We start from the raw sequence: 12,586 nt of genomic DNA, 5'->3' as shown, positions 1-12,586 counted from the left end.
CGGTTTAACGATCTCGTTACAGTACGAGGGTCCTAAAAATAGTTATTATGAATATTCATTTATTATTAATATTATTTATTTTATTTTTATTATTATTACTAATAAAAATATTAATAATAATAATAAAGTGATTAATCAGTCCATTCTTAAATGGTAACCAAACATGACAATAGAATGGTAATGATCCATTTCATTCCTTTGTTCATTCCATTCCCCCATCCATTCTATTTCCTCATCTATTCCGTTATTATCTAAAAACACTATTCTATCCCATCTTTCATTCCTATAATCATCCTTATAGTTTAAGGTAAAGGTATGGGGGTTCACTCTTCATCACTCCTAAATTCATACAACTAATTACATGATGGCATATAAAAATACGAAGTAGATAGAGAAAAAAGTAATACAAAGAATTAGATGTGGAATGAGATATGGTAGATTTAAAAAAAAAAATAAGAGTGTTTTTTCTTTTTTCTAATATGACTTTTTAAAATATAAAGATATGTATATATATAGAGAATTGGTTTCCTGGCTCAATTGCATGTGGTGTGGTGATGGTTAAAGTTTGGGATCCTTAAGGTCTCATGTTTGAAACCTGATTTAAGGGGGTTTTAGTGGTGAGTTTCCTCTTTGATGATGTTCTTAGGCGAGTCATACCTAAAACGTCAAAATTAATATGGATGATCCAAACAATAAATTATTTAAAAAAAACAATAATTAAAAAATAAAGCTGGTCCTTATTAAATAATTAGTGTAAGAGAGTGCCTACAAAAACTTAGGAATCAAATCAAAACAATCCAGCAGATAAGATTCACATTTCACCAGTGTTTTGAAACCCGGACCGGACCGGTCGGACCGGTTGAACCGGGACCCGGAAAGCATACCGGTCCGGTCTATAGTAGTTAACCCGTTTTCTAACAGCCCGGACGGTTTTGATGGGCGGACCGGACCCGGTGAACCGGTAAAAACGTTTTCTTAATTATTTTTTCAAGTTTTCAATTAAAAAAAATATCAAAATTATCAAAACTGAAAGCCTAAATCTCGGCTTCATCCAATCTGCATATCATCTTCCGTCTCGAAAACTCAATTATCGACCAGAATAGCGGCAGAAGATGTCCAGATCTTTGAAATGAGAACAAAATAGAAGAAAAGGATGTTGTGAATATAATAGTTGCCGATCTAAAGTTGTTATTATTATTAATGGTGGTAAACAATAGTGGATGTGAGAAGTAGAAGATAAATGCTGTGTATATTTTTAGGGTTGAGGCTTTGAGAGGGACGAAGTCGTGAAGAGAGAGAGAGAGAGAGGTTGGAAATGTGTATTAAAAGGTTTAATTGAAATGTGCCTGTTCGTTTTTTCATTTTAGTATAATAAAAATTTACTTTTTAGTGCATTCATATCTTCATTTTTACATGTTTAGTTTTTTAAAATTTAAAAAATAAATAAATATATTATATAATAAAAAAATTTAAAAATCCATTAAATATATTATATAATCCATTGACATTAAATAAAAAAAATTTAAAAATAAAAAAATTTAAAAAACATTATATAATCCATTAACATTAAATATATTATATATAAAAAATAAATATATTATTTATGACATAATCCGGGTCAAACACCGGGCTGTCTTTTCAGGTCGGTCCGACCTTTGACCCGGTAAGGCTTCCGCGTCAACGTCTGAGCCGGGTTAAAAACATTGCATTTCACAATCCGATTTGCACACGTTCTATTAGGTATTTATAAATAAACGGCACACACAGCTAGCTTCCATTAGCAACACACTTGATCAATCAAAACGACACCGTTGCTATCCCGGCGATCGAAGTTGCATACACTGTTATGGCGATCTCGATACCGTCTCGGCAGTTATTCATTGACGGAGAATGGAGAGAACCTGTTAGGAAGAATCGCATACCTGTCATCAATCCTGCAACCGAACAGATCGTAGGTATATATATATATAACTACTTCTTTCTATGTGTTATTTTGCCCTAATTTTATACACTGATTGAGTTACACGTGTACTGATTAACCGACTTTTGTGTAACGGATTCAGTTTGTTAGGTTAAGTTGTTGATAATTACGTCTCTTCTGTTTATGAATTTTGAAGGTAGTTTGTTGTGAAAATCGAATAATCGGTTTATGTAATCTAACATCTGTTGTAGTGAATAGGCTTTTTTGCGGTAAGTCTATCCGGAGCTTATATTGAACCTAAAAGTTAGATGATGACATTAGAAACAATTTTGCATCATCAGTCGTGACTAACCGATGATTAACTGTCTTTTATGTGAGAGATTGAATTTGTTAGGTTAAGTTGTTGCTAATTAGGTCTCTAGTTGAAGATCATTTGTATAAGATCTGTATTTGTTAGTTATCTTTCATAACGGACTGATAACATTAACCAAATTTCCCTGATGTAGAGGCAATCAAGATTGGATCGATGCTAATTTGTGTAATGTACTCTTTTGTTTATGAATTTTGAAGGTAGATTGTTGTGAAAAATCAGATAATTGTTTTATGCAATTTAGCATCTGTTGTAGTGAATCAGTTTTTTTTTGCAGCAAGTGTGGATTAGATTATCAGGAGCGTCTTTTGGCCCTAGAAGTTGGATAATGACATTAGAATCAATTTTGCGTCATTAGTTGTGAAGCACGCTCGAATGCTTCTTTATTTTCTTGTTTTATAGAATGCAGAAGCATTGGTTTGAGGTGTCTGTAAGGTTTATGTTGTAGCTATTTAGCTCTTCAAGTCGGTCATCTTGTGTGTGTGTGTTGTAGGGGTGCAAACAAGCCAAGCTGCTTGCGAGCTACTCGAGATTGGCTCGTGAAAAGCTTGATAGAGCAATGCTTGAGCTTGAAAAATCACTCATGAACCGAGATTGAGCTTTAGAAATAATCAAAACGAGCCAAGCTCGAGCTTGAGCTCTGTGTAATTTAAACGGGCTTGAATCAGTTCGTTTGCACCCCTGTTGTGTTGTGTGTTTTACTGTTTTTTGGAATTATTTCAGATCAAATGAAGGTTGCATTACTCAGATCATTTATATTATTGTTAATCTCATGTGTTGATTATGCAATCTCCTACCTGAATGGTGTTCTTGATTCTTAACAGTTTAATCTGTTCATGTCTTGATTTACTTACATTGCTTGCACTTGTTGAAATACTGGTTGCAGGGGATATTCCGGCAGCTACCTCTGAGGATGTTGATATTGCTGTGAAAGCAGCACGTAGAGCTCTTAGACGCAATGGTGGAAAAGAATGGGCAACAGCTTCTGGAGCTCATCGTGCAAAGTATCTTCGTGCCATTGCTGCAAAGGTGAGGAGTTGCGGGATGATATCATAAACTTGGATTCAGTTGTTTTTTTTTTATTTTTATTAATGCTTAAGTTTTCAATCATGTGCAGATAACTGAGAAAAAAGCTGAATTCTCTAAACTTGAAGCCATTGATTGTGGAAAACCACTTGATGAAGCAGCATGGGATATGGTATATCCATTGCATATAATTATATTGCTATATTTTCTTAACTAAGCATACAACCAGGCAACCAGCTAATGTATATATTGTTATTCAGGATGATGTTGCTGGATGTTTTGAATATAATGCTGAACTAGCTGAAGCTTTGGATGCTAAACAAAATGCACCTATTAATCTTCCAATGGATACCTTTAAATGCCATGTCATTAGGGAACCTATTGGTGTTGTTGGGCTGATTACTCCATGGTACTATTATCTCTACTATATTGATTTTTTATTTGTATATTATTGTAATAAATAATAGCATGTTTTTATAGGAATTACCCTTTGCTAATGGCTACATGGAAAGTTGCATCTGCACTGGCTGCTGGTTGTGCCGCAATACTTAAGCCATCAGAATTGGCATCTGTGTAAGTCCTGAATCTATCATTTTCTGCTCTTATTTTTTGCGTTTCACTATTTCATTGTATGATATTTGTATATTTTTTCATTTTCTTTTAATTTCAGCACATGCCTGGAATTAGGCGAAGTATGCAGGGAGGTGGGGCTACCCCCTGGTATTCTCAATATTCTGACTGGATTAGGTCCAGAAGCAGGTGCTCCTTTGGCTTCTCACCATGATGTTGATAAGGTCTGCCAATTACTGAACATCACTTTTTTTTTAGTTTAACATGTGTCATGCTTTTATAATCCAAAAGGACATTTAAATAATGCTATGTTTTGTAAACAGATTGCATTTACTGGAAGCAGTGCTACAGGGAGCAAGATCATGACTGCTGCTGCTCAAAATGTTAAGGTATTCCTATTAATCATGAAAGAGCCATCATGGATTTGGAGTTTGAGGCTATCCATGTATTAAACCCTCTTGCTATGTTTGTTTGGCAGCCTGTTACACTTGAGCTTGGTGGAAAGAGTCCAATAGTTGTGTTTGATGATGTTGACATTGATAATGGTTTGTTTAATTGTTTTATACATCATAAGCTTTATCTTTGCCGTATACATAATAATATTTTTGCTTTCTGTTTCATCATACACAGCTGTGGAGTGGACACTTTTTGGTTGCTTCTGGACTAATGGACAAATATGCAGTGCAACTTCTCGCTTGATACTGCATGTAATATACTATTTGTTCTGTTTATGCTCTGATAGTTTCTTGGATTATGATTATGATACATAAATTTTTTTTTTATGTTGATATTTCAGGAAAGTATTGCCAAAGAGTTTTTAGACAAGCTTGTAAAGTGGGCTAAGAACATCAAGATTTCTGATCCATTAGAGGAAGGTTGTAGGCTTGGGCCTGTGGTTAGTGGTGGACAGGTAAATAATAAAGAAAAAGCATTTCCATGTCATTTGCAACGGAAATTGGATTTAACAAATATGATCGTTTTCTAAATTATTTAATAATTCAGTACGAGAAGGTGCTGAGGTTCGTTGAAACAGCCAAAAGAGAAGGTGCTACTATTTTACATGGAGGGAAACGCCCCCAACATTTGAAGAAAGGGTTTTATATCGAGCCAGCCATCATTACTGATGTTACCACATCCATGCAAATTTGGAGAGAAGAAGTTTTTGGACCTGTTTTGTGTGTTAAAACATTTTCCACAGAGCAAGAGGCAATCGAACTAGCAAATGACACCCAGTAAGTTATAATTTATTTCACTAAAAAGTTTATCTATTTTTTTTTCCCTTAAATTTTTTTGTTGCTTATGCTATTTTAACAGCTATGGATTGGGCTCTGCTGTTATATCCAATGATTTGGAGCGGTGTGATCGCTTAACAAAGGTATTGAAAGTTTAATTAGATGAAAACACGTGTTACAATTGATTAGTGGCTAGGGGTTACATTCGTGTCAGTTTGGCAGGTTGAATCATTCAAACACGTCTCACATATTTAATTGTGTCAAAAACATCAACATAACGTAGATAAACTTAAAAATTGGTTACCCGAATGTGACTGCTTAACCCATTTATCCAAACGAGTGAAACATGTTGGTGGGTTGCAAGTGGTGTTTATTCAAGTTATAAACGTGTTAAACAAATTGTAATAAAGTGGTTAAATGAGTGATAAACGTATTGATGGGTCGACCCAAACACAGCCCGTTTAATTAAACAAGTTAAATAGGCCTGCTTGTTAAACATATTAGATATGATATGGCAACTCAAAGTACGATTATTTTCTGTGTCTGAGGCGAACATTTGTTTCATTTTGTGTAGGCATTTGAGGCAGGTATTGTATGGGTCAACTGTTCACAACCATGCTTCTCTCAAGCTCCATGGGGTGGGAAAAAATGTAGTGGTTTTGGTCGTGAACTTGGAGAATGGTAATACTATATTGTTACAAGAATTTGATATGTTTGCTTTGACAACCATTTTTTATATATTCGTTTTGTTTGTTTTCAGGGGACTTGAGAATTACTTGAGTGTGAAGCAGGTGACGCGATATATCTCTAAGGAGCCTTGGGGCTGGTATACACCTCCTGCTTCTAAGCTTTAAGCCAATGCATCGTGTTTTCTTGTATTGGTTAAGTATTTCAAAACTCCCTAAATGCAAATTTAATAAGAAATAAGACTTAGAAATAGTCCAGTGAGAAATGCTTAATCATGGGTTGAATTCTTGAACCAAAGTTTATGCTTGGTTCAACCACAATCAATTGCAGTTGACAAAGTTGCTAAAGTAGTAAATTTAGTCATAACCTGACTTATGAGTTTTATAATAATCAACTATAACTATTAAATGCATAACATTGTTTAATAATGAGGTAGACTACACAAATCGTCATGATTGTATGGGTTTGCTCTTTTTAATTGTTTGGAAACTTTTTTAAATAAAAAGAAAAAAAACAATATTTTTTTCCACGTAACGACAATTCTCGAAACATTTTACTCTATAAGTAGTGAAGTCACAACCTCAAGTCTTTGTTGGTAAAAGAGTTACGCCTCAAAAAGCTTGTCGAACAAATTACGAATGTGTGGCAGGGGTGTGATTCAATTGTTTGTAGTCAATTTGTAACTTTATACTATCGTCCTACCTTTTCACAAATAAGACTTGTCACACCATGAATATATACTCGCTCTGATGAAACCACGTTCCAATATCTTACGTGCTAACAAATTGCCAATATCTTACAATTAATATTAAATCTTGTAACTCCTAACAAATGCCCTATTGTACATTGGTTTTTAGATAAGTTCCACACCAATATTTAAACCAATAAAAATGAAATATAGAGAGGGAAGATAAATAACCTCTAGCGAAGGGTTCAGGTTCAATTGAAAAGTCTCTTAGTTGACAATACCTAAACCAATATCATAAGACCCTCAAGTATCCTTTTCCCTATTGGCTCACAGTTTTGTTCTTAAATATAACTATGGAGTACTGGCATGATATGATACGATTATGCCATGTCTTGTATGCACTCTATTCAACCAATATATATCATTTCCACAGCCGATGGAATCATGGATATACGTCTAAGATGTTACAAACACCCCTAAAGCCGTATGAGATGAGTTTTGTCGCACTCCCAAATGGAAATGAGTTGCTTGTAACACCCACCACAATTATGGTATGGTTTGCTTCACCTAATGACTCAATGATTTTGTTGTTGACCCAAACAAGAACTTATGTTAAGATCACACATAAGTGTGGTACCCTCACATGTAGGATCCTATGCTTGTGACATGTGTTTGGTAAAAATTCCATTTATTTAACTTACGAGTATCAACAGGTTAAGTCAGTCATAAATTATTCAAAATTTACTCGCTAAAACCTAGAATCGAGCGGAGCTTAAACGACTTGAGCATACAACTGAGCCTGTTATTATATAATTTTATTTAATGCATATATTTTTACATAAACTTACTATAATATATACTATATTAAATAAAAAAGCTATAATTATAAATATATACATGTATGCAACCATAAATGTATTAGAACATTTAATATTTAATAAAATAATTAATAATAAGCGAGCCAATCTCAAACTTGAAAAACTACCGAGCTTGAACGAGTCATCTTAAACTAAATGAGTCAAGCTTGAGCTCACCTCTAATTTAACAACATACATCTCATTGTTAGATATAATCTATACACAATTCACACATTACATGATTTACACAAGGAATCGACTAAATATACCCCTTTATATCAAACTATTTCTTGTCAAGTAAAAGTATAAAAACGAAATGATTTAGTAGTCAAGTATACAAACTTGCCACTAAAAGAAGGTGAAAGAGTAAAGATCTTTTTTTTTTCTTTTTGGACCAACTCGATATATGGGTAAGACTTTTGAGACAAGATGTATGATTCTTATGCTCAATGTCTTATTCACTTAAGAACATCATTAAAGAAGGAAACCACCATTGTGTGTAACTGTGTACCCCATTGAATCAAAGTTTGAAATTAAGGGCTTAAAATCTAAGTTTTAATCATCACCTTGTGTCATTGGCAAAGTGAATAAAGTAAGAAAAAATTCCCAAAATTCCCGGGTGTGCCATGTATTCTATCTAGTCAATGGCAGTGGGATAACAGTTAGCGGACCTTTGCTAAATAGCGGTGCCAATAGCAGTCCAAAATAGCGGAACCGCTATTGGCCGCTATTTGACCGATTTTTTATTTCTAGATAGCGATCATAGTACCGATTTTCAAGATTGATATATTTAGGCTAAATTAAGAAAAGGCCAAGATAGCTCAAACTTCAAATTTGATCTTTTATTTGTTTATAACAAGTTTTTTTACCCAAAACCTAGAAAAGTCTTTCTCTCGCTCTTTCGTCTGCCAACGATTCTTTGGTTGATGTGAAATCGAAGAAAGATTTCATTGTTTATGATTGAATCGTATTTCAATTATTGATACATTTGTGTTTTTTACTTTTGATATTACTATTTATATATATACACACACATTATGTATGATATTAAGATTACCGCTTTCTCACCGCTATCCTATTATGATAACCTGTATCTCAAATAGCGGACCTTGACTGTCAGCCTATTTTTTACCGTGTTGACTGCATAGCTTGTATTTACCAAGAGCTTTGGCAATGATTTGATGATGTCACCTCACCTCACCTCACCTCAGATATATTATTATTATTATCCAGATCCACTGGTCCACTTCAAATTCAATTCTCCCTCAAACACTTGATCCACTCCTAGATCTCGCAATTCAGATCCAGTAAAAGTCCACTTCCGACTCTGATTCAAATTCTGGACTATCGAATGGGGAGCACGGATGAAAGAGCTGTTGCTGTCATCATGGTTGGTGGTCCCACTAAAGGTCTGTCTTTGTTTCTTATTGCTAATTTCACTTCACTGGATGGAATGTTGTTGTGATTTGAATTTGCAGTTAATTTGAGAAATAGGTGTGTCTGTAGTTGTAATGGATATTTGTTCAACCAGTGAGTTAATCTAATTGAATTATTCCATTTTTTATTTTCTCAACCTTAAAGTCGAATTCGAACTAAATCAATTTGAATTCGCCCGGACTTTGGGCTTGGGTTGGATATTGAATTAGTAACCCAAATATGATTGAAATCATTAGCAGCTCGAATTGAATTTAAAATCATACATTCATATTCGATTATTAAATCGAATTTGAACCGAATTGCAATCGATTTTTTTGCAAACAGAATTTCGATTTCGATTCGATTTGAATAGAATTTTGAGTTTTTTGAGTGTGGCTCGAATACTGAACACTCTTAGAGATTTGTTAATATTAACAACAATTCATTTGATTCTTCTTTTTATTTATTGTTTTATAGGTACTCGATTCAGGCCATTATCACTCAATATTCCAAAGCCACTTTTCCCACTGGCAGGACAACCAATGGTTCATCATCCGATCTCTGCCTGTAAAAGGGTATGCATGCTCTATGCACTAACCAACCATAAGTTAGTTATTGACGTATTGTGAATTTGATTTCTGATAATAAAATTTAACGTGTCACATATGCATAATTGGTTCTGTTACAGATACCAAACCTAGTTCAGATCTATCTTGTTGGTTTCTACGAGGAGCGTGAGTTTGCGTTATATGTGTCCGCCATATCGAATGAGCTCAAAGTCCCTGTCAGGTAACATCTGAATCTTTTTCTTCTTAAAACATATGCCTTTCTTGTATGGTGTCGAATTTTAACAAATATTTTCATCTTGTTATTATGTTTTGCTTTGTGTAATTTTAAATAGATACTTGAAAGAGGACAAACCACATGGATCTGCTGGTGGACTTTACAATTTCAGAGATCTGATCATGGAAGATAATCCGGTATTAACCTTCGCTTTTTCATTCTTGATTGTCTTCATTAAAAGGAAAAAAAGAAAACATATTGTTAATGTGGTACCGTGCTTTTTTGCTGGCAGTCACACATCTTCTTGCTGAACTGTGATGTTTGCTGCAGTTTCCCATTACCGCAAATGCTAGGTAACTAGACTCATTTTATAAGTTATCCTGGATGTAAATGCCGATGACAATTGAATATTCTAACACTTAAGTTTTTTTACAGAGGCTCATAAAAGATATGGTGGGATGGGGACTATCCTTGTAATAAAGGTTGGTATAGTGTACAAATAATAATAATAGTCAACATTGGTAGTTATTTATTTTATTTTTTCATTCTTGTGTAGGTTTCTCCTGAATCAGCAGACCAATTTGGGGAACTGGTAGCTGATGCTAACACCAATGAATTACTGCATTATACAGAGAAACCTGAAACCTTTGTATGTGCTTGATTAAACTCAAACACAAAGTCAAAGTCAACCACTTGGTTTGTTAAACAAGTTAAGTTTCGTTTGTCTAAAATATTATCTGATTTGCAGGTTAGTGACAGAATAAATTGTGGTGTTTATGTATTTACACCAGAGATTTTCACTGCTATTCAGGGTGTTTCCACACAGCGAAAAGACCGAGGTTACTCATAATCCTATAATCTTTTTATATACAATTTATATAATAGTTGTAATATATTTTCATTCCATTGCAGCTAATCTAAGACGTCAATCCAGCTTTGAAGCCTTACAGTCAGCAACAAGGTAATAATGTAGTGGAACTTAAACAGTTAAATTTCCTTATTTTTCTATTTTGATGATATACATTATGGTAAATAAAACAATACGCTTCTGAAAATGATAACAATAGTTTGCATCTGACAGGAGCCTTCCTGCAGAATTTGTAAGATTAGATCAAGATATATTATCACCGCTTGCAGGAAAGAAACAGTTATACACATATGAAACTTTAGATTTTTGGGAACAAATAAAAACACCTGGGTAAGCATCCCTCATAAACCATTAGGCATTCGTTTAAAATCTTTTATTATAAATATGCTTTATTTTTATTTTTTTTGCACATTTATGCAGAATGTCATTAAAATGTTCTGGTTTGTATCTTTCCCTATTTCGGTACACCTCGCCTCATCTTTTGACCGAAGGAGACGGTACAAAAAGTGCCACCATAATTGGTGACGTTTATATTCACCCGTCTGCAAAAGTTCATCCAACTGCAAAGGTAAGTGCTCATTTTAAGTTGAATTCAAACACATTGAAATCTTTTTAATATGATGAAATTGTGGTTATATTGATTTTTAAAATGCATAGATTGGTCCAAATGTTTCGATATCAGCAAATGCGCGTATAGGAGCTGGTGTGCGGTTGATTAACTGTATCATTCTTGATGACGTTGAAATCAAGGTATAGAAATGTACAGTTACAGTTGAGCAATGGTGGATTACATGTGTAGCTTAATGACAATATTATTATTTATTATCATGTGATTTCAGGAAAATGCAGTTGTGATTCATTCGATTGTTGGCTGGAAATGTTCAATTGGGCGGTGGTCACGCGTCCAGGCTGAAGGAGATCAAAAAGCAAAGCTTGGAGTGACTATTCTTGGTAAGACCGAAAGAATCAAAATAGTCAACGTTTACGTCAACTTGCATTAATCTGATTAATAAGAAACTCATTGTGTACTATGATCCAGGCGAAGCTGTAAATGTTGAAGATGAAGTAGTGGTAATCAATTGCATTGTTCTTCCCAACAAGACTCTTAATGTTAGTGTTCAACAAGAAATTATCTTGTAAATTGTCACCATTTCTTCGGCTTCTTGATCCCAGCTGTAATGATATAATAAAGTTAGTTTGAAGTTTTTATTCTTTTGTTTGTGATATTTTATAAGGGGCATATGTATTATTTAATAAATATTGCATCTTGCATATTTGTTTGGATATTGATTTATGTTTTTTTTAACTTTTTTTATAATCCAGGGATGATAATAAAACCGATATGTATTAATGTTTGTAGTATGTCATCTTGGTTTATATCTTCTTGAATATGAACCTAAATACATGGAGTTCCAAATTGCATATATACAACGTTGCATTTAGTTAAAAACCACTAATTTTTTTAGAATAAATATGAAACATTTATTCATCAATGTGTGTTGAATAATCACTGATTATAATCATGATTGATAAACGGTAATTGATGAACAATATATGTAATAAAACCGACTTATAACTCAAAACTGATTACAATAACCTTTGGTTGTGATAGTGGTAGTGATAGTGAATTAGTGATATCTAACCTTAACTTGGTAGATACATTTAACGGTTAGCCAACTACTTTCACTTATGGCCAACTACATTTCTTTAATGCAACCATTTCACATTATGTCCAACCAGCAAACTTATGGCCCACTAACCTTTTAGCCCCTTAGTCCCATACATCATACGAGATACTTAGGCTCTACCAACAAATGTATTTACTGAAGTTTCTGTTTTTTTAGTAATTAAAATATTACAGTTATTTATTATTGTTATTGTATACATGTGAATAAACCTACTAGTATAAGTTCTTTTCGTGTTCTTATCCTAAGTTACCTTACCAACACATATATTTCAGCATCATAGAAACTCAACTTTTAGTTCAATTTCATTAATCATATCCAGGATACTCTCGCTCGCAAAGTAAGGTCCGGGAAGGATTCTAAATTTAAAAGTTCATATCAACAATTTATAAAGTTATGTGAATTTAGTACAAGGAATATAACAAAAAAGGAATAACATATAAAACACAAATGAGTATGTGTTTTTTTTTATAGTTTTATACA

At 33.6% G+C, this 12,586-nt stretch overlaps 2 protein-coding genes across 3 annotated transcripts; both read left to right on the top strand.

Annotated features, from left to right (window-relative positions):
* The first annotated feature begins 1,798 nt into the window (after nucleotides 1–1,798).
* Nucleotides 1,799–6,143, top strand: LOC143636943 (aminoaldehyde dehydrogenase 2, peroxisomal-like). 2 transcript variants are annotated; one of them, XM_077104420.1, is made up of 14 exons: nucleotides 1,799–1,955; nucleotides 3,178–3,320; nucleotides 3,409–3,489; nucleotides 3,578–3,726; nucleotides 3,798–3,890; nucleotides 3,988–4,111; nucleotides 4,211–4,276; nucleotides 4,366–4,432; nucleotides 4,518–4,594; nucleotides 4,684–4,797; nucleotides 4,890–5,119; nucleotides 5,202–5,271; nucleotides 5,703–5,800; nucleotides 5,880–6,143. In XM_077104420.1, exons 1-14 carry the CDS (start codon nucleotides 1,847–1,849, stop codon nucleotides 5,971–5,973), a joined length of 1,515 nt encoding a protein of 504 aa, XP_076960535.1. In that variant the 5' UTR covers nucleotides 1,799–1,846; the 3' UTR covers nucleotides 5,974–6,143. The 2 variants fall into 2 exon arrangements, with proteins under 2 accessions (XP_076960535.1, XP_076960534.1); XM_077104419.1 differs by having other exon boundaries at nucleotides 5,202–5,262; nucleotides 5,694–5,800; nucleotides 5,880–6,142.
* A 2,559-nt stretch (nucleotides 6,144–8,702) lies between these two features.
* On the top strand, nucleotides 8,703–11,679 carry LOC143636920 (uncharacterized). Its single transcript, XM_077104400.1, has 14 exons — nucleotides 8,703–8,760; nucleotides 9,245–9,342; nucleotides 9,456–9,556; nucleotides 9,669–9,747; nucleotides 9,843–9,903; nucleotides 9,986–10,032; nucleotides 10,107–10,199; nucleotides 10,299–10,389; nucleotides 10,463–10,511; nucleotides 10,632–10,748; nucleotides 10,839–10,986; nucleotides 11,076–11,168; nucleotides 11,258–11,369; nucleotides 11,458–11,679. Exons 1-14 carry the CDS (start codon nucleotides 8,703–8,705, stop codon nucleotides 11,556–11,558), a joined length of 1,248 nt encoding a protein of 415 aa, XP_076960515.1. The 3' UTR covers nucleotides 11,559–11,679.
* The last annotated feature ends 907 nt before the right edge of the window (nucleotides 11,680–12,586 follow it).

This window comes from Bidens hawaiensis, unplaced genomic scaffold, assembly GCF_021521415.1.
Source record: "Bidens hawaiensis isolate Kalapana, Puna unplaced genomic scaffold, B.hawaiensis_p1.1 tig00008086_1, whole genome shotgun sequence".
In the NCBI taxonomy this organism is placed as follows: domain Eukaryota; kingdom Viridiplantae; phylum Streptophyta; class Magnoliopsida; order Asterales; family Asteraceae; genus Bidens; species Bidens hawaiensis.
The sequence above is the reverse complement of the archived record's forward strand: the minus strand, read 5'-3'. Positions and strand labels throughout refer to the sequence as shown.

Bases quoted from the DNA above. Each gene is read 5' to 3' on its own strand.
- LOC143636943 (XM_077104420.1), top strand. From the start codon at position 1,847: ATGGCGATCTCGATACCGTCTCGGCAGTTATTCATTGACGGAGAATGG. The intron at 3,490-3,577 runs GTATATCCATTG...ATTGTTATTCAG, and splicing joins ATGAAGCAGCATGGGATATG to GATGATGTTGCTGGATGTTT. The intron at 4,112-4,210 runs GTCTGCCAATTA...TTTTGTAAACAG, and splicing joins CTCACCATGATGTTGATAAG to ATTGCATTTACTGGAAGCAG.
- LOC143636920 (XM_077104400.1), top strand. From the start codon at position 8,703: ATGGGGAGCACGGATGAAAGAGCTGTTGCTGTCATCATGGTTGGTGGT. The intron at 9,343-9,455 runs GTATGCATGCTC...GTTCTGTTACAG, and splicing joins CGATCTCTGCCTGTAAAAGG to ATACCAAACCTAGTTCAGAT. The intron at 9,557-9,668 runs GTAACATCTGAA...AATTTTAAATAG, and splicing joins GAGCTCAAAGTCCCTGTCAG to ATACTTGAAAGAGGACAAAC.